The sequence below is a fragment of the Chlorocebus sabaeus genome, chromosome 12 (assembly GCF_047675955.1).
Source record: "Chlorocebus sabaeus isolate Y175 chromosome 12, mChlSab1.0.hap1, whole genome shotgun sequence".
Lineage (NCBI taxonomy): Eukaryota > Metazoa > Chordata > Mammalia > Primates > Cercopithecidae > Chlorocebus > Chlorocebus sabaeus.
This window is the reverse complement of record NC_132915.1, coordinates 32462607-32484799: the sequence shown is the minus strand read 5'-3', so window position 1 is coordinate 32484799 and position 22193 is coordinate 32462607. Positions and strand designations below refer to the sequence as shown.

The 22193-nt window shown below is 34.4% G+C and overlaps 1 protein-coding gene across 4 annotated transcripts in view; it reads left to right on the top strand.

The window, feature by feature from the left end:
* Positions 1-22193, top strand: part of RFX3 (regulatory factor X3) — a 309035-nt gene that overhangs the window by 230442 nt on the left and 56400 nt on the right. For all 4 annotated transcript variants that reach the window (XM_007969367.3, XM_073021548.1, XM_073021549.1 and 1 more), the window contains 5 exons: positions 3694-3813; positions 14658-14779; positions 16519-16631; positions 20891-21006; positions 21488-21642. In XM_007969367.3, the coding sequence (XP_007967558.1) occupies positions 3694-3813; positions 14658-14779; positions 16519-16631; positions 20891-21006; positions 21488-21642 (626 nt within the window). The remainder of the gene's footprint in view (positions 1-3693; positions 3814-14657; positions 14780-16518; positions 16632-20890; positions 21007-21487; positions 21643-22193) is intronic.

Below are 22193 nucleotides of genomic sequence, written 5' to 3'. Positions count from 1 at the left end.
CAACGTCCGCCTCGCAGGTTCAAGTGATTCTCCTGCCTCAGCCTCCCGAGTAGCTGAGACTACAGGTGTGCGCCACCACGTCCAGCTAATTATTGTATTTTTAGTAGAGATGGGGTTTCACCATATTAGCCCAGATGGTCTCCATCTCTTTGGTGATCCACCTGCCTCGGCCTCCCAAAGTGAAGAGTTTTTAATCTTAATAAAATAAGCACAGCCTTAGTAATTGACTTCATTAAAAATGTATACCAAAAAGAAGAGTGAGTATTATGGGAAGAAAACCATCACAAGACTCATGGCTAGGACCCCTATAGCAAAAGATTAACAAGAGAAAAGCATACAAATTTGTTGAATATAAGTTTTAGATGACTGGGTGCCTTCAGAAATGAAGGCCCAAAGAAACAGAGAGAACTGTGTGCATTTTATGCAGTCTGATGAAGTGAATAGTTCTGGAGAAACATGATTGGACAGAAAGGAATATGATCTAATGGTTCTAGAGGTATGATCTAATGGTTCTAATCTGGGGGAAACTAAGCAAGGCCTGTTTTGTTTTGTTTTTGTTTTTGTTTTATTTTTTGAGAAGAAGTCTCTCTCTGTAGCCCAGGCTGGAGTGCAGTGGCCTGATCTCAGTTCATTGCAACCTCTGCCCCCTAGGTTCAAGTGATTCTCCCTGCCTCAGCCCCCCGAGTAACCCCGGTTACAGGCGCCCCCCCATCCACCCACCACGCCCAGATAATTTGTGTTTTCAGTAGAGATGGGGTTTCGCCATGTTGGCCAGGCTGGTCTCAAACTTCTGACCTCAGGTGATCCACCCGCCTCAGCCTCCCAACATCGTGGGATTATAGGCGTGAGCCACCGCATCTGGCCCAGCAAGACCTGTTTGTTCAGATTTTTCTGCATCCCTGTGTCTTCAAAAGTAAGAACGTTCTTTTCTGCAAGGTATAGGAGGACCCCTCTGGAATGAGGGTCCCATTACCTGTTTTCAGGAGAAAGTAAGCTAGGTTTTATGGCCTGCTTCAGAGGAGAAAGGAGTGAGAGGAATTTTTTCTAGTTTCTGTGGCCTGCGTCTGTTGTTTCCTCAAATGCCATGGTGCCATAGTTTGGGATAGCATGTCCTAAACCTCTTCACTGTCTCATTTTTATGAGATTTACAAGGCCTGTATGTATTCAAAGCATGAATTATTGCTTTCCGGTTGCATTTTAAGTGATTATACAGCTTTTAGATTGCTGAAGGTTTAGCTCTCTCATAAATATGTTTCCTTCTTTCTATACTTCAAAAGATAGTATATTTTAAACTGAAGAATATGATTGTCTATTCACACTAAAGGAATAGTTTTCATTCCCTTGAGAAAAGCTTTTTGTTTCTATAGTATTTTTTTTTTCCAAAACCACAAAAATCATTATTTGGGGACCTAACCTACTATCTCCTAGCTGGTGGCTCTGTAGTTATGCATACCGTGCCAATATTTTGAAACTCTGGGCTTTATTCAACATTCTAATGGCTGTATTGTTGTGCTTCTTTTGTTACTGAAAGGGATTTCAATGGGTCCTATTTTGAGGCTCCGTTCAAACCTTGAAACACGTCTTTAAAATAGAAAGGGACAAAATTGGGGTTGTTTGGTTTTGTGAATGGGTAGAATCCATACTCTGTAAGTACATATTGCAATATTGCAGCTTTTACTTTCTGATGTTCTGGGTTCCTCCCACCCACCACTATGTAACAATTATGAATTATGTCTCCAGTTTTGTTTTTTTTTTTAATTGTATGTAGTGTTTGCAATTAGGTTTGTGAAGCAAAGCCTAGAAAAATAAGGAGAAAATAAGTACTATGGAGGGAGTTTAAAGAAATGAAGTGTTACGAAGATAGAATTCTAATGTAGAAAAACTGGCAATTGTAGGAGTAAGGTACTAGACATTCTTTCTACCATAGAAACTGTTTTGCGTTTACTTTCTACTCCTAATCCAAGGAACAGATGGAAAATTAATGTAAATCATGAGGCAAACTAAATCAAATACTTTTTTTAAAAAGTGAACTATATGTAAAACTATTATTAATATTATCCATCAATAAAATAATCTGGTGAAACCACTCAAACCATAACCAGATCTTTTCTAAAGTTTTTGGACCTTAGTAAACAAAGAGTAAATCAAATCACTGTTTTAAACAAAGGCAAATAAAAAGGTACCTTTTGTTAGATCCCATCTCCAAGTTAAGTTTGAGTAAAGAAGACCATGGATATACTTCTCTCCCCCAGCCATTCCCAATGAAATAAAAAGAACCTCTCCCTCCCAACCCAACTAAAATGTTAATTTGTAGGAAAGGCACCCCATCTATTTGAGGTCTCACAAGAGAGATGTCATTTTCCTCTGTAGTTTTGTAAGTAATGCCTCCTGCTTCCTGCCCTACCTCCACTCCTTAGTGTCCCCCAGTTTGTACAGGAGAACACCACAAATTGGGTGTATGGAATTTTTTGGTTTGGCTTATTGCACCTTTCTGCAGTGGATTTTCAAGACAAGATCTAATCTCTGCAAGTGGAAGGCCTTTCTTTACAGGCATTAAGTTTCTTTATCTGCTTTATTGTGCTGAAAGCATGTAGATATTTGGATGCCCTGCATTTTTTTAAACTAGCAGTATAATTTATGTAATATGATTTTAAAGTCTTCAAATATGTATAAGGTTCATTTAATATATGTTTTTAAATCTTGGAAGTACAATTCTGCCCTATTTTTATAAAAAATATTTAATCCACACTCTTCTTGCATTTCTTTTTGTAAATGGAAGAAAAAATTGGAAAAAGCACTGATGTATTGCTATATATGGACTTGTGAAAAACTACTATTTTCTCTTTGCAAGAATTTACATATTTAAGATGATATTTTGCAAGAATTTGCAAATTCCATTCAGAGCAAAACTTTATCATTTCTAATAGCAAACATGGTCTTTCTCATGAACATGGCGAAATTGTGACATTTTTATTCCAGGTGGAAATTTGCCATTTTCATAGAGAAATTTCCCCATGTCTGTTGTGACAAATCCTATTTAGCCTGCAGAACTGATACAAATCCATAAAAACAGAAACTAATAAAATGTGTTTCAAAATCAGTAGATTAAAGACTTACTTTCTTTTTAGGTTTCAAAATATTAAGTAAGTCTTTACCACAACATTTTGTAACAAACAATTAAGTTATCTTACTTCATCATCACTGAAGTAAAGAGAAAAATGTTGAACTTATCCAGGAAAGTAGAATTAAGATTTTTTTTCTTTGTTCTGTATACATACTTTACAATGAATGCGTATTCACTGACTGATTTTTGTTGGCCTGTTAACTAATTTTTACTGGCTAAAAACTTTTTTCCTATCTTTACCCTTCTTAACTAAATTTAAAATAGAAATTTGAAAATGAAATGTAATTTGTATAGAACAAATGGACTGTTTCACTAATATTTAAGTGAAAGTTTATGAACAAATATTTTTAGCAGGGCCTTTAGCTGATTGATTTAGACTCTTATTTTGATTCTTCAAATTTTATCACCATAAAAACATAAAAGTATTCAGAACAGGTTAATCATAATATATAACATTAATATACTGTTTTTACCAAATTTTTCCAAGTGTGAAGTTTAATGGACATCCCATGTGATTAATATTAGTTTGACTGACTTTTGTTTCTAATGTTTCTTGTTCGTTAATGAAGAGGAAACTCCAAATACCACTACTATGGGATTCGTGTGAAGCCAGATTCCCCTCTTAATCGTCTGCAAGAAGACATGCAGTATATGGCTATGAGGCAACAACCCATGCAGCAGAAACAAAGGTAGACTCTGAAGTTATCATTGATATGTCCAAGCTATGTATTTCTTAGTTGTTCGGGTCTCCTTTTTTCTGAACAAATACCTAAGTATAAAAGAATGTTCTTATTGTTGGCATGCTTTCACTACGGATAGTTCTTAAATATGATTTAGAATTTCAGTGATCCCGCCTGTTTTCCAAATTTTTAAAAATTAGTTATCAGTCAGCCTGTTTGGTCCCTTTTAAGTGTGACATCCCAAACTGTTCAGACAGGGAAATGAAACACAAACATAAGGAGCAAACCCAAGCAAATACCAACTGGAGAAATTGGTTTCAGTATTCATGAGCTTCTGACTTGCTATTCTGCACATCCCTCAAGTCATTCTTTTTGACACAGTATGAGTTTTTGCAGAATGTTTGGGATGTCTTACATGTGCTTTGAATCCAACTTTCATAGATACAGAACTGCTGATATTAGAGTTGTAAGAGATCTCAAGCATTCATGAATGGATGGATGGATGATGGATGGATGGACGTATGGACAGATGGATGGATGGATGAATAGAATCATAGATCTTAGAATTGAAAAATATGTTAGTCTAGTCTGGCCTTAAAACCTTATGACAATCAAAGCATTAATAGTCTCTATTTTTTTCAGATGAGTCCCAGAGAGGTTAAATGATTTGCACAAGCCCATAATGAAGTTGCATAGCCAAAAGGGCCTTCTAGTCCCATGTGACTTATGTCACAATTTAGAGTAAATAAAATGAAAAAATCCTTTCCTCTTTACCAGCATAGCTCAACCAAGAAAGTAGTAGTCTTTTCAAGTGAGCATGCAGAATTAGGTAGGAGAAAGGAGGCCTCTGCATAGGTCCCAATGTAATGATCTGTAGTGATTAGTTGCCTTGGCCACATCTCCCCATCCATGCTAGTTCACTCAGAAGCATTAACTCTAAGATAATGTCAGAGAAAAGAATGTATCACACAGTAATTGTATACTATTTAGTCAGCCAATACTGATTGAGTCTCTACTGTGTGTTAAACCCTGCATGCAGAGATAAGACACAGTTCTTATGTTTGAAGAGTTGAAAAATTAGAAGGGGAGGCACATGGAGAATGGGAAAAAAATGGAAGGCAGTCTGGGAAGTGCTGCAATAAAACTTTGATCAAGGAACTATCACAATACAGAGGAGTTTTCAGGAAACTCTGGGAGAAAGGGAGATTGGGAAGTTTCTAGAGAAAGTGCTATTTGAGTAGGAACTTAGAGAAGTCATAAAAAGAGAAATATTAAAGCAGAAGGAAAATTCACCTGGGGTGAAGTCCATGATGTCTGTGGTAAATGGTCCATGATATATTTAGTGAGGTTGGTATTACAGAAGGAGAATCAAGGAGTTAATTGAGTAGTTTAGTGGGAGATGAGATCTTAAAAGTAGTTTGGATCATATATTAAGGGATTTGCTTGTATGTAAAGCTAATAAGTTTTGTTCTTTGTGCAGAACATAGCTTTGAAGCTATGTAAGGCTTTGAAGCAAAACAATGAAACTTTGATTTTTTCTAGAGAGATGACTTTTTGATTTTGGGCAAGACATATTTAATGGAAAGAGACTGGAGGTAAGGATACTTGTTAAGTGGTTTTTTAACACAGTCATAATTTCCAGTGTAAGTTTACCAGACTGAAGACTCAGTTCAAGATTGGTTATTATATAAAAGGTATCTTAAAGGTTTTAGATTTTTTTTATTACAGATTCTCAATCTTATTTTTTAATTACTGATTCTTATTTTTTGATGTATAGCCAGTGAAAAATAAGGTCTCTGAAAAAAATAGTAAAATAAATTATAGACTAGTACCTCATAAAGTTGGATAGTACCACATAGAATTTGTGTGAGTTGCAATAAATTGTTACTGTTTTGGTTTATGATTGCTTTTTGCATCTGTTAATGGCAGCACTTATAGCCTTTACTTTCTGGTGTGAATTCTGCACTCATGCATAGCAGCACTACACAGTGGAGATGATGGTGAAATCAAGAAAAAGAAAGTTTGCTTCAGAAATAACATATACTCAAACTTAAGTGTGAATGAAAACTTAATAAATTATACCTAGGAATTGAAGCCCATTATTTTACTGCAAGGAATCTCCTGTGATTTAACTATAAGGAATTCTAGCAAGCTTTCATAGAAACAGAAGCCTTCAAGGGACATTCTTTATAAAAAACCTGACTTACATAAGTAAAGCATAGGACTTTCTGTGGTCTCCTCATGAAACAGATTATATAAAGATTAGCAAGCCATAAAAACCCCTACCTTCTCAGGATAGTGGTACTTGAGTTTGGAAACAGATAAAATATGGAGACGTTTGAGAAATGATATAAAAATCTCAGTAGTATTAATAAATTGAGTTTGATTGTTATTTCTTGTGAAACAAAAATGTGAAAGAGCCATAAAAGTACTGAAACTTCCTTTAATTTGTTGGGTTTTTTTAATGATACAAGTTTGGGATTATAGACAGTTGCTTTTAAAATGGTATCTTGCTAATTGATTGAAGTGTTAGTGTTGCCAATTGCATGGGCCTCTCTTATAGGGCAGTAGGAGTCTTCTGTGGTCTCTCTGAAGGAATCTGTCCACTGACAACACTTAACTGAAACCAATTACCCTGTTGTGCAGAAATATTTAGACAGGAAAGAAGGAGTTTCTTTTCATGGGTGTGTACCTAGGCTAATTTAAGAATATTTGTTGAAAAAAATGGGAAAAGAACTTCTTAAAAGATATTTTATGGCTTAAAAAGTTTTTTAATGATGATTTCAAAATTCAAATGATTCTGCTGAATACAGTAAAAATTATGTAAAGAGACTGCCAGTCTCTTTCAAAAATACAAATGACATGTGAAAGGTTTAACGTATAAAATAGAAGATATTTCAAAATATTCACATTATTTGAATACTTGAAGGTTTATTAAATGTATCCATGTGTGCTTATCTTTCATAATGTAGATTTATGTTTTATATGTTATAGTGAAGAAATGCAAGTCTATGCAGTGATTATTTTGTTAATTGAATTCAACTTTTGGAACTCAATTTGTACATTTTTCTTGTGAATTTGGAATTATTGTTACTGTAGGGATAATAGTGATTATTGTTTTTATATAGCTCACAATTTCTTGAGCTCCTTTATGTAAGGTATCACTTGAAGGTTTGATAGGGTGGTAGAGGAGATCTCCATTTATCTATAAATCCAGTTCCCAGCAATACAACTGTATGGAACATAGCCATGAGTCTGAAAATAAATGTAAACAACTTCTGATTGGAAAGCAGATGTCACAGAGCCTGCAGTTTCACTTAGTTGAAAAGATGAAGCCATTCTCAAGCCATTTTACCTAAAATAAAGGAGATTAGAACCCACTTGGTTCACAGACAATCATGAACCATGACAGCTGGCAAGAAGAAATACAAGTAGACAGACTCTTCTGTTTACTTTAAAGTTATTCAGTACAACAGTTTGTGGACACTCCGTGGAGGGGCAAATGGACTTAGGCACTCCAGTAGATACTTCAAATATCACTCTAATGACTAAAATCTAGCCTAACACAATGTAACAACTGCTTTGCGTATTGATGGCATTATGGGTAATCAAGGAGAGGTAAAATACCGTGGTTAAGGAGGCAGGAGAATGTGTAACAGTTTTTGTAAAAAAAACTTCTATTGAAAATACTTCATATGAAAATAATTTTTTTGCACTGAAATGAGGTGATCTTCAGTTTTTGATGAAATTCACTCATGGACTAATTTGTTTACCCTAATTTAGATAATAAGTAAGTTAGATTATTTAGAGCAAAAAGGAGATCAGTAATTTCCAGCTCTCCAAACCAAGTACAATGTTTGCTGCAGTTTATTTTTAATAATGAAAAGAAGTACATAGAGAGTATTGACACATATATTTTAGATATTTTTCCAAATTCCAGTAGTGAAAGCCAAATACTTTTGATAATGTGCTTGGCTGTGTTTGATCCCAGTAGCCGTTCTCAAAGTATTAAATGTCATTTGTCATTTCTTCAACAAGTTCTTATCATTGTTACTTGCATAATAATCTGTCAATCACATCTAAAAGGCATAACACAGAATCATAGAATGTTAGAGATGGAAGGAAGAGATCACCTAGGCCAACTTACCCTCTTAATGAGAAAACCGAAGTCCATAAAGGTTAAATAACTTATCCACAGTCATATAGCAACCAGGATAAGAACGCTTGTCTTTATTCTCATGAGAATTCCACCCTCAAAGAGGTAAGATAACCCAAACAGAAACACACATGTAATAAAATTTTTGCATATGAAATAAAGGGAGAAATCACATTTTAATGAGTATGTTTCAAATAATTGAGGAAATGTACCACCTCCTGCCTCTTTTCATGGTCTCTTCACAGCAATTGGATTCTGTGAAAGAATAAACCTTTCTTTCACAGGATGTGAAGTAAGAATGTCACTAAGAAGAGAGAAGAGAGGTCATTTAGAAAGATGGTACAGCAAGGCTACTTTTGTTTTGGCTGTAGATAGATGTAAAAGCATGCACGTTCTTTTAGAAGTGAGAGGAAATTTAAGAACTTTTATCATTAGATGGCCTTTCTTAATATAGGGTTCAAAGACTAGTTAAACGAACCCTATATTTAGAATTGGAAAATGGGGAATTGAGTACAGACTACATGGGCACTTCTACAGAGTGTATGAGTTAACCTCACTGAGCCTCAGGTTCTTCATCTACAAAATAGAAATTCATAATAGACTATCTCACAGATTGTCTTGAAGTTCAAGTGGAATTAAAGTATCTGAAATTTTGTTTAATAACTGGAAGTGTTCAAGTGTTAGATAATTATTATTGGGATCACTATTATATGATGAGTACTGGAGAAAAATATCTTTCTTATGGAATATTTAGTGTTTTGAAGGAGAATGAAGCCTGGCAATTGGTCAAATTGGGCTTCTATTTCTCTATACCTCTAGGCTAGTGGTTTCTAACTTTGATTAATGTTAATAGTTTATCATTCCTTTCCTAGACATTAATGCCCTGGGGTCATTACAGAGTTAAACATCTAGTGCTGGTAAATTGCTCTGAAGCAGCTGAGGGAGGCAGGAGTCTTTAGTGAGAAAATAATCAGGTGCCTGTGTAATTGGCTTTTGGATACAACTAAGGAATGTTGGCATTAAGATATTTAATGTTCACCATGCCACTACTCTTGTCCCTGATGTAATAATCATCTTTTCCATTGAAGAGAGGAGAAACATAAATAATCACAATTCAATAACTACCGAACTATAGTAATTTATGTAGTTTGTTAATAATAACAGTCACCACTTATGCTCCTAAGTAGTATTTATTGAACATTTAAAATGTTTTTCAGTAAACACATTACACGCAAGATCTCATTTGGCAATTATATTGTGACTTACTAATAAGGAAACTGAGGACCACTTAATTTTCCTGTATTCAAGAAACTCACTAATTTATTCTTTCCTAGATAGAGCCTCAGATGCCTTTTTTGTTGTTGTTATTGTTTATCTCTTGGCATCAGATGGAGCCAGATTGTCATTCTCTAAATAAAGAAGGTGGGAAAGGGTAAGAGATGAAAGAAGTGTCATGCATACTTGTAGCAAGAATATATCAGTTCTATATAGCTAACCATTAACCACCTATGCTTAGAGGACTCAATGAAGAAATTCATGAGATCAGGGAATCATGTCTTTCTCTTTCAGCACAGCATCCTCAGCACCTGGGAGAGCTCTAAGCACATTGTCAGTGCTCTCTAAATATTTGTTGAATGAATGTCCCACAACTCTGATTTTCGCCAGCAGCTTCAACCGCCTCCTTTACCTGCTGCAATTAACATATAGCCCATTTCAATTTAATTGTTTCTACCTCTTCTTGCCCAATTATAGATGTAAAGCTAATGAAGAGACAAATAGAGAGCCACCAATAAGAATTGAAGAGATGGAATACCTATATTAACCAGCAGGGTTGATGTTAAAAGTCATTTGGATGTATTATGAATATATTCAGTGTGACATCAAAGTTAGTTACTATTCTAAAAGAATGGAACTCTTCATATTTACTATTTTCTTCTGATCCATTAGTGTTTATATCACTTGGTTCATTTCAGACATGAAGTCATCTAAAGACTTTCTGGGACAGTTTTTTTTTCCAAAGAAGATTACAGTATTCCAGTAGAAAATTCTAGCCTCCTGCCCTTGTTCTGAGCTCAGTATTTCAATTTATTCATGCAAATAAAATGATTATGTAATTTCTGGAATTACAAAACATAATGATGACTCCTTTTGCCTGTACAGTTTATATTTTGTGTTTTGCATGTGCGTTTTTCAGCCATTTTGAAAGGATTTTCCAAATGTTTCATTTAATCTGTTGAAAATCCTTCCACCTGGTGTTGTTAGTTGAATGTAATGGTAAATATGTACCATTCTTGCCTTCCATTGGACTGTTTTAGTATCCATGTGTGTGGGATTGAGAGAATGTTACTTTTACAATAGAGTTACAACTCTCCAAGTCCTAAATGGCAGCTATGACTAACCCCATGGAGGAAGATTCCTAATTATTTTCTAATTTTTCTGTGTTAATGACAGGTTTTATGCATACAGTCAGCTATTAAAGCATTAGAGTTTCTTTTATTTCTTAATCATTAACAGCTTTAGCACTGATTGCCCATAGAGTTCCAAGCTGTTAAAATTATCATTTGCCTCTTACTAATTTTGAAACCAGGAGCTGTTTCATTATTTGATAAAGCACAGGTCTTTCTCAGAGCACACACAATGCAAGAGTACTAAGAATTTACTCTGGGAAAACCGAATCTAAAAACAATTAATTTGTAAAGTAAATGGAAGTAAAGGGAGGAAAATACTCTTAAATATTTAAAAATTCAGTATTTTTAAAGGATTCAACAGAAAGGGTTTTTTGTTTGGCTTTTTTTTTTTTTCCAACAGAAAGCTCACCTGTTTTTTTTTTAATTTATTCTCCACATATGGTAGATTTGATAAAGTTTATGGTGATTATTTTATGAAGAGTATAGAGAGTCAGAAAATCTACATGTCATGTTTCAATGCTAAAATGTCAGTTGAAATTCAACCAAGGTTAACATAATGTAGAATTATTATGTGAGCCAATAGAATGTAAAAGACATCTTGGAAAAATTATTTTTATACCCAGAATTTTAAAAACCATGTGCCTATAGTGGCCTACCCATAATACAGTATATGCTCAATAAATATTTGTTAAATTGATTTGATACATATACAAAATCAGTTGATGATATGATAAAATCAAGCATGGTACCTTAAACATTTATTCATTCAAATATATTTACTGTACATTCCAAATACAGTTTTTTGAGAAAAATTAAAAATTGATGACTTATTTTATTTAAAATGATGTGGTTTTTTTAAAAAATATTATTTGATGTATTTCTACAACATTGGGCTGAAGGAATCTATTTGGGACCAACAGCCTCCTATGGACTAGGGCTGTACAACCTACTTAAGAAATACCTCAGAGACTTGTTAGAATAACCAGTTCCTAAGCTCCACTCTCAAATATTTTGGGGGTGGGTCTAGGGTGAGCCTAGGCACCTGAATTTTTTAAGAAACTACCTAGATACTGATATGCACTTAGATTTCAAAACCAGTGATATATAATCTACAACCACTGTTTCTGAGAAGAATCACTTGATACCGGTATTTGTTTAGCCTATTTTTAATGTAATTGTTCTTGACTTCCTGTTAAACTCCCTCCTTCTTTGGGAAGACACAAAATTCTGAGGTGAGGGTAGGGATAGGATATTTTCCTTAGTTAGGGTACCATGAAAATGAGGATCTAGGCTTTCTCAGTCCATTATTTCTGATTTCTAGGGATTTTTTCTAAGTTCTAATCCATTGCCAGAAATACCACGACATGATTCATTACTTAAAGCAGGAAAAGTAAAAGTTAGCACTACCTGGAAGCTCTCTCATACTTACAGGCCCACATTAGCCCTCTTGTACATGAGCTGTATTCCATATTACCTTCTTGATGTCATTCTTTATGGCACAAACCCATCCTAAACTTTATCCCTCGACCTTTTCCCAGGAGGCATAACATACGCTTCTGGCTTGCAGAGGTCCTGTAGCCAAGCAGCCAAGAATGGATGCACATAGTGTGTCTTTGCTCAATCTTTGTCCATCTTTCAATCCACTGTTCACCTTGCTACCCTTACTTTTGTGGTTAGAATGAAAACACTCATTTCCAAGTTTTAATATATTTTCTTCATTTTTCTTTATTTCTACTGTGTATTATAAAATCTTTTCCTAAGTACTGACCTGCGTGGTTTCTCCAGAATTTACCAACTTACCTCCTTTTTTCCCCTGAAAGTTGATCTTGATGCATTTTTCATCTCCCACATAATATAGTTTATCTCTAATTAGTGTTTCCCACTCAGTATCATTAAGTATAATCATATGTTAATTATGAAGCATCATGATTTTGATTCCTTATTAAAAATATAATCTCTCCTTTCATTAGGAACTTCCATTTGCAATACTAACAGCTGTCTCCATCTTCCTAAGGAAGCAGACAATCTTGCTTTTAGGCTATAGTCTTCCTAAGCATTGTGTGCAGTTAGATTGTGATGTAACATCTGTCTTTTGAAAACTTAGTCGAAGTGGAATATAAGTCATTTTCTTTTATAGTTAAATTCCATTTGCCCTTGATATTTGTGCCTATTAAGCATCTGTAGTATGTTAAATGCTGTGTAGGACAAAGGAATGTGGGGCAAAGCATAACTGGGCAAAGTCTTGTAATAACTTTACAATCCTGTATTAAAACTTAATGTAATTGAAGTCTATTGGAATTATTTTCATTTTTTCCTTCTCCAGGGTAAATATTAATAATTCAAATTCCTTTAACCACTTTTATTTAAGCTCCATGAATCCCAAATTCCATTAACTTAAATGAAGAAACATGGTTAAACAATTTTAGGCTATTTTATTAATGAGATACAATTCCATAGCTGAAAAGGGGAAGCTAAAATCAATTGAAACTTGGAATGAATCAATAAGGACAAGAAACTTTCCTGAACAAAATAAGGTTAAAATCATTCAAATCTGCTACAACAGAATGGTTAGCAATTGCTCTACCATACATGTACACAAAGTGGTTGCTTCATAAAGTTTCTTTGCTTCTCAAAGATGATTCTTTAAGGAGGAAAAAAAAATCAGAAAAACATTAAATTTTTTATAAACAAGACATATAGCACATCACAACGCTAACTCTTCTGTTATCTTTGGATATGGCCCCAGTTGTAAAGCACCTCCCAGAAGGTTTTTCTATTAAATAAAAGATTAGACCTGAGTTCTTTTCTCTCATTAGAAAACAGCAATCAGTTTTTTGGTAATGAGGAGTCATCACTAAAATTATATTCATAAGGATGAAGAGTGCCGTACTGATTTCCAGTCTCTTCCCCCTCTGACTTTATTTTTTGTTTTTCATAGTTGTTTGTAAGATATTGTCACATAAGAAGTACATGTAAATGTCATTATGAGAGATTTGGCAATTTTTTGAAAGTTTCATTTATCTGAGTTGTAATTGATAACATCCAAGATTGATTCATTTCCTAAGGCAAGCTGAGCATTAGTTTGTATGATGTTCTGCCAGGTTCAGTCACTTCATATCTGGTGTCAGCATGCAGGCGTCTTTGAGTATGTCCTGTTCATATATTAGGGGCATTGTTATTCATAGTAACTATGCATTAATGATGCAGTTGAATTATAATATCAGTATAGGGGTCAAGTGTCTGGATGGTGAGAATAGTTTATTTTGTTTGTAAATATAATTAGAAATAGGGAAAAAAAAGAATGGGAGGCCAGACAGCGTAATGTGAATGTTATCTCTAGATAGTAAGTTTATTTTAGATTTTAATTTTTTCTTATGCTTTTCTGTTATTTCCAAATTTCTGAAATGAAGAAAAATAAGTGGAATCAGAGAAAAAGAAGAAATTATAGTTGCTGCTTACTTATTTTGTTTTGCTTATCCTAGGAGACTTGGCCAGGTTTTTTTTTTTTTTTTTTTTTTTTTGGTGTATGATAACTTCTTTTCCAAGACATCTTCCTTCTTCCCTATGCCACTGAAGCACATTTTTTCTCTCTTAGCTGTATGAAAAGTACATAAGTTCATATGACTAGGATCTAAAGATACATAACTTTAGCTGAGTTTGATTCTTTATTTTAATTTGATAAACTCTGTTTGTAGATGGATTCTTGCATATATTTTGCTACAAAATGATGCTTATGGCCTTTGTATTTGAGGATGTTGATAAGTGTCATGGAGATAAATGTGTTGAGATGCACGAAAAGTTCTAGAAAATAGGAAAAACAATATGATAGGATTTGTAGGTTGATCATGTTTTAGAGATATTATCTAATTGAAAGCCATTCATCAACATTTCTCAGGCCTGAGCTCCTAGATCATTGTTCAGATTAAAGTTCCAATATATCCATTGGCCATTAAAAGTTACTTTCAAGCTGTATATTAAAACTTAACCATGGACATCTTTGCTCCTGCTGTCCAAAGAAATACCTTATAATTCTTTCATTCTTAGGTAAATTTCTGGATTTCCAAAAATGGGTACCCTTCATGCACCCCTTTCCCCCTTTTTTCTTTTCACAATTGAAAAAAAAATATTGCATTCTAACTTTATGAGACTATCAAGGAAAAAAAAATCCTACAACTATCATGAGACATTAAAGAAGATAGTATGAAACTGAATGCTTTGGGAGTTTCGGGTAGTACAAAAAAGCAAGGAATAATTTGGTTTATTTGTTTTTTTCCATCTAATATTTTTAGGTACAAGCCTATGCAGAAAGTGGATGGGGTTGCAGATGGTTTCACAGGAAGTGGTCAACAGACAGGCACATCTGTTGAGCAAACTGTAATTGCCCAAAGCCAACATCATCAACAGTTTTTAGGTATGTTAAGGTGTAATGCATATTAGTTGCTACTAGGATTTTGAAAAGAGAACAATGGTAGTGTTTTCTCCAAGTGCAATGTCTATTATAGATGTCAATGACATAGAAAGATTTTTTTGGTGCCAAAATTATGCACATCATATGTATAACAGTCCTAGTTCATGTCTGTTCGTGTTTATTAGAGCTTATTTTTAAAAATCTCAAGCTGTATAGGACTTTTATGCATATGAATTAAAGACTCATTGCTATGAAATTGTTTTCCAGAATTTGTATTAATTGGCTTTTGTGATCAAAATTATGTTGTTTACTTTCAGTAGTAACTTCAAGTGCCAAAAAGAATTCTCATTTCCTGTGTATAAAGTTACATATGCACAGGCTCAGATTAGAAAAAAATTTTTTATAAACTTTTTAAAAGTAATTTATTCATTTAAATTAATCACAGTACTTTCTTTTTGTAATTGTTTGTAATTTAAAGATGGAATGCATATTTCTTGTTATTGAAAGAGTTAGGAAGAAAAACTTGCATATTTTTCATATTTTTGCCATAGCCAAAGGGGCAAAAAAGTGGCACTTTAATTTAATTGACAGCTCTTCTAGAGATGAACATGCATATTTTCCATATAACGAGTCAAGATAAGTAGAAGCTATCAGAGAGTGACTGTGTGTATGTGTCTGTGTGTGTGTATATGTGTCTATGTGCACTTTCTGACAAAGACAACTAAAATAGACTCTCAGATTGGAATCATTACTGAAGTTGAAAACATCAGGGCAGCATTTCTCAGACTGAAGTCCTCGGGTTATATTCTTGGGGACCCTTGGTCATTCAACAAGAATTTTATTTTGTGATTTCACTTCAATTATCATCTTAAAAACTAAGAATATTCTGGATTACTTAGAAAACTAGAACTAAATACTGTTCTGCAATTTTAGTTTCCATATTTGTACCTGGATTTATGATAAGATAGGCACCAAAATGTCTTACATTAATTGTCCAGAGCTAATAAGAAAAGAACAGAGAGAGACTTACTATGTAAATTATGCCTCCCTCACAAGGGAAGCCTAGATCATGTCCCCGTATCCTGTGTGGAGGAAAGTTTCACGGTCATTTGTGCATAGAAGAGTAATGGGAGAAGCAGCCACCACAAAGCACATGTTGGTATAGACCTGTCAGAACCAAAAGATCCTCTGCTGCAGCAGTCAATACTGATCCTTGTTGCAAGAGATAACTTAGTTACAGGACGAGAGCATCATCCATCACATCAAATTAATGTTGTTAAGTTGTATGTTATTTTTGTAGTTTTCTTTGTATCCACTTTGTAGCTCTTTAGGTTTATGACTCTATAACAGTTAAGAACATAATGATTTTAAAGCTGGTTTTTTTATGTAGTTAAGTAACATAATAAAAATATCTAAAATAGGTACTAGCAAACTCGAGATATTTTTCTTTTAATAGGGGCCTTGTGTTGAGAGAAACTGTGATGTGCAGTATACTATTTGCAGTACAATTGTAGTGCAGATTTTGTTTCTAGAAAATTCTTGTGTTCCCTTTAGTTTTATATTTTGTGCTGATGATGGTGCTTAGTTTTACTTGTAAAATATTAATATAAAAAGGCCTTGCTCTCTGGACCCCTGACCTTTAAAATTTGTTTTTCTTTTTGGTCTTCTTAAATTTTCCCTCATTAATCTGTAATTGGCACCATCCACAATAGCTTTTTTCTGTTCTGTTGTCATGGTAACAGATGCATCTCGAGCACTTCCAGAGTTTGGAGAAGTTGAAATCTCTTCTCTGCCAGATGGTACTACCTTTGAGGATATCAAGTCACTGCAGAGTCTTTATAGAGAGCACTGTGAGGTAAGTCTTTTCAAATGTAGTATGAACACATGCTAGGTTTTGCCAGACAACTTGCTAAAATAAAATAATCAAGCTTATTCCTAAAGGACAGACGAACTTAGCACTAATTCTTTTGAGCATATCTTTTAGCACTAACAAATTCATTTTTCTTCTTTCTGGTCTCAGAGTGGAGAGATGAGAAATGCAGAAAATTGAGAATAAATTTTATTCTCTATTTCTTAAGCCTATCCTGATATGAATCCTTTGATGTAGCAATTCCACGTCTACATATTTGTCCTACAAAAATACTTACATATGGGTGACAAGAGAAGCGTACAAGGACATTTGTTGTGTTATTTTTAAATGCAAAAGATTGGTTATAATTAAAGGTTGATTATTATTTCTTTATCTAATAGGGAGCTGCATAAATAAAATATGGTATTAATACAATCTTTAGAGTAGAATACTGTACAGCCATCAAAAAGAATAGGAAACTCTATAAAAATACTAAAATGGATCACTTCGAGATTTAATATTAAAGGAAAAAGCAAATGCAAAAAATTATGTATACATATTTTCACTTCAGTGAAAAATAACATGGGTGTATATGTATGTTTATATATGTATGTATCTTCCTTTTCCTTCCAGAAGGAGGAAAAACAAGAAAATGTTAACAGTGGTTGCCTTTGTGAAGGAAACTGGGTGACTGGGAGTTACAGGGGAGAGACTCAACTTTTCAACAGACCAGTTTTATCTTTTGAATTTTATATCATGCGTATATTTCTATTAAAATAATTTCTGGAAATGTTTAATAAAGCACCTTACGTGTTCTTTCCAGGGATCATTGAGGCTCCAGTTTTGTTTGTTTCACTTTTGTGGTTAATTAGGGTTCCTTTTGGTGTTTTCTAGTCCTACTCCTACTCTCATTTTGAGTATCCCACATCAGAATTTGCTTCATTGTCTAGGAGGTGAACTCTCTCCATGCCAGCATATTAATGTACCACAGCTCACCTGGCAAGAAGGGGATAATGGATTATAATAAGAGTTTTCTTGAGTGCTTCTCCTTTTGAAAGAAGAGTCTATTTAGAATTTAAGTAGCTTTATTCTAGGGATATTTGTGATCTGCTTAGGAGTAAAAGATAATCCTTTGGATTTCCTGGGCAGTCCTCCTGGCTGCTGATAATGCAGTATGCAGTAAGAGGTCTTAGCTCATAGCATTAACAGATATTTTCCCCCACTTCAGAAATAAGAATTGCTAGAGCAAATCTGAGTGCTTGTCAAGGGTACTAGATTATTAACAACTGAGGGCAGGTTCTCTCCTTATTAACATAGCGTGTGCCAGAAGTGTTCTTCAACGTGCCCTATCAGTTCCCAACATTTCTTGGAATGATGAAAGCACTTAATATTCATTTTCCTTTGACTACTATGCTTTTACCCATATTAGAGAAGTTCTGGATTTTCCTTATGTATATAGAAAAAAATTATTTCTTTCTACATCTATCATCTTATTCAATAAAGATTTGTATAAAGATTCTCTAAACAATTTCTCATTCCTGCGTGTTCAAGTGAACCTTGCTTTAAGCAAATCAATCTATATGGATTTTTTTTTTTTTTTTTTTTTGAGACAGAGTCCCACTCTGTCACCCAGGCTGGAGTGCAGTAGTGCAATCTTAGCTTGCTGTAACCACCACCTCCTGGGTTCAAGCGATTCTCCTGCCTCAGCCTCCCCAGTAGCTGGGATTACAGGCATGCACCACCATGCCCCACTAACTTTGTATATTTTTAGTAAAGATGGGGTTTCACTGTGTTGGCCAGGCTGGTTTTGAACTCCTGACCTCAAGTGATCCACCCGCCTCAGCCTCCCAAAATTGCTGGGATTACAGGCTTGAGCCACCACGTCCAACCTATGATGGATTTTTAAAAAATTTCTCCTATTTATTCAAAATGTAAGTTGGAGCATAATTATTTATATTGCTACAAAACATACAGTAAGATTATTCTAAGTGACACACTCGCCTGAATAAGGTTGAAAGAGCCTTTGGATTGTAAGATTTTTATTAACATACCATTTTCAAAAATAAATATACTTTATACGAAGAAATAGAGGCATGTATTATAATCTGTGTGGAAAATGGCAGTCCACAGAATGATCCCCATTTATTTCAGAATTACCAGTGTTCATGCCATCTCTCTCACGGGGCTGAGCTGCATATATAAAAAAGAAAAATTCTAATTATTTTTTCCTGTTAATAAATATTCATTTTGAATAAATATGAAAAAACTTTTGAAATACAGCTGCCTGAATCTCATATTTAGTCCCATAGTCATTTGCCCTAAGCCAGTAGAATATGGATTATTTTAATTTATATTTGCCTATATATTTTAGTCTGAACATATTTGAAAGTAGGTGGACAAATGATAAAATGTTTTATTCATGTGTAAAACTGCCTCAAATGAAGCTGTTATGAATGTCTTTTTTGAAAGAGTTATTTGAGATTATTTAATTTGAAGAGATACTGAATTTAAGATACACTGATTATATTTCACATTTCCTACAGTACATATTTTTAAAGAAAGATTAATATACCTACTTTGCCTATTATTGGGAATTCTCGCAATTTATTTATCAAAGATATCTTTGTATCACTAGTTTGTTATATAAGGAACAAGTATAACTTTTTATACAAGTTGCTGAAACACTTTTTAATTTTAATGTAGGTTAAAAGAAAAGTGTTCTTACAGCAATCTCTTATATAGAACTATGTAAGGTATTATGTATAAGGTATTAATAGTTGCCTCACACTTTTAGAGATGTCTCTTGGAATGTGCCTAAGCTACAATTGAGAAAGCAGTTAAAAAATTTGCTGCTTGCGAATATTTTGATCTTTGCTGGGATGAGGGACATCTACATGCCCTTTATTTTCAGGACTTGCATTTTGCATTTTTATTGTTACTGAGGACTGTGTTAATTAATTTGTCTCCATATCTTCATTTTCAATATTTAACTACTTGCAACATTTTATACTTTTAGAACATATTTCATATCAGTTATTCTCTGTATCATACATAGGGCCTATACAGGGCCACCTATACAGGTGGCCCAAACTCGACAAATATGAAGTTATGGTTGCTGTTTTTGCCTACATTACTCTGATAGACTCTCTAGATTGTCCCCCGATTTCTTTTATCTTCCTTGAATTTTATAGATCTTTGTGGGGCTGTTTTACCTTCGCCTCAAAGGTGATGACATCAATCATACTATACTGACTACCTTTGTCTTTTAATTCCCAAAATAATCACACAATCATGTGTTATTGGCACAAACAAGTTATTCTTTAGTTTTATGCCTGCTTTTACCTGAAGACTTATTTACAAACTAATTGCAATGGCAGGGTAAAATTAAATATCATCATTGACAGTTAATAGGGAAAGTGGTAGATTTAAGCACCATAAAAAAAATGTCTTTGATGCATCTGGGAAATAGTTCCAGGAGATTAAATTAAGGAGAAAGAGGAGGTGAGGCCCCCAAGATTTGAAAAGTAGATAGTCTTAAGGTTGTTCTGTAAAGGAGATGTACAGAGATAGGATTGGATTCTCTTTAATGTTGAATGCTATACCCAGAGAGGCAGTATCCACTGAAGGCCTGCTGACTCCATGGTTTCTGCCCCAGCCTCTGTTTACCTGGGAACACACTGGAACCCGTGGTCAGCTTCCTTAGACAAAGCTAGTTCAGCCTTAACTCCATCTGCCACACAAAAGCAACTCCACACCCTTCACTTCCACCCACTTTGATGGCCAGTGGTTACCTAGCCCAAAGAGGACTGCTGTAAATTGAATCTATGTTCTATACCCTTCCAGGTCTGAGAATAGGTAGGGTGACAGTAACTGTAGAGGCAGAAGAAAGCAGTAGGTAAAGGAATGAATGAATGAATGAATGAATGAATGAATGAAACTAGAGAGGAAGGAAAGTAAGAATGAAAACTGGAAGAAAAAAGAGGTAGAAGTGAGGGTGGCATGAGTACATTATGAAAAGAATGTTATCCTGCTTAATTTTCCAAGAGTTTTTTTCCACCCTTTATCTTCTTGCTAGCTAGTTTTTTTGTTTGTTTGTTTTTTGTTTTTCTTCCACTTCCTTTGGTAAAATTTAGTGTGGTTTCACCATGTTAACTTATGACCCCAAGGGAGAACTTGACCATATAAAATCTTGTCATGTTAGGTTGTCCTCACACAGTCCCATAAGTAATATTGTAAGGTAATACTGGTACCATTTTGTTTTTTAGGCAATATTGGACGTTGTTGTGAATCTTCAATTTAGCCTGATAGAAAAATTGTGGCAAACATTCTGGCGCTATTCTCCCTCTACTCCAACTGATGGCACTACTATTACTGAATCGAGGTCAGAATCAACATCTTTTCCAATTCATTTTCATGGCTGAGTAGATGTCACAGCTAATAAATTAGAGATATGTATACCAGTTGTGAACCTTACCTGATGACATTAAGTGAATAGATTGATGTTTTGGCCATCCTAGAAATAAACCACGAACTGCTCTCTTGAGGTTTCAGTGTGTGTGTATAGCTCCCATTTGTATTGATTTGAGGGACTGTGGTAGTTATTTCATCCTCATAGAATTACTATCATATCTGCCTTTCATACCGTCAGAAAATACGAATATGCATAGACAGCTCTGGGGGAGTGTTTTATATATCTGTCTCTCTCTCTATATATATATATATAGCCAGCTGTATGGCACCAGTGCAATGGTGGTATAGTTCTAACCTCAGTAATATTTGGTAAACTTAAACTATTTTTAAAGTCCATTTTCTTTTTTATCCTCATTTGCCATCTATTCATTTGCTACATTTATTCACACCAGCAATCTGAGTGAAATAGAAAGTCGACTTCCGAAAGCAAAGCTGATAACTCTGTGCAAACATGAGTCTATCCTGAAATGGATGTGTAACTGTGACCATGGGATGTACCAGGCTTTGGTGGAGATTCTCATCCCCGACGTCCTTAGACCTATTCCTAGTAAGTTAAATGCAGACGAGTACGGATGCTTTTGTTCTCATACATTCCACCCAGGAAGTTTTGAGAAGTGACATTGCAATCTATAGTGATTCTAATTTCATTTAGATATGCCAGATAGAAAACATGCAACACAGAGTATTGCGTGAAAGCAGCCTAGAGCAAAACAGTAGTAAAAGGGAAAAGATGATCTATTTTTCAGTCTGTCTTATGTTTTTCTTTTTTTTCTTTCTTTCTTCCTTTTTTTTTTTTTTTTTTTTTTTTTGATAAAAAAGCCAACCTGTAGATGTAACAGCCCAAGTAAACTAATTGCAAGAACACTAGCAGGCCAGTCAACCATGTCAAAATTATTCTACCCAAGGACACAGTCCCCTTCATAAAGCCAAAAATTATGGAAACCTGTAATTGCTAGGCCAACTCCTTCATGGTTGCTTTTGATTTGAAGTGAATCTATCTTGATTTCCACTGAAGTTGAATTCCATTATAAAAGCATTTACTTTGTCACCTACATCATGTTAAGAACTACAAATGCAGTTTCCATTAACAGTAATGGT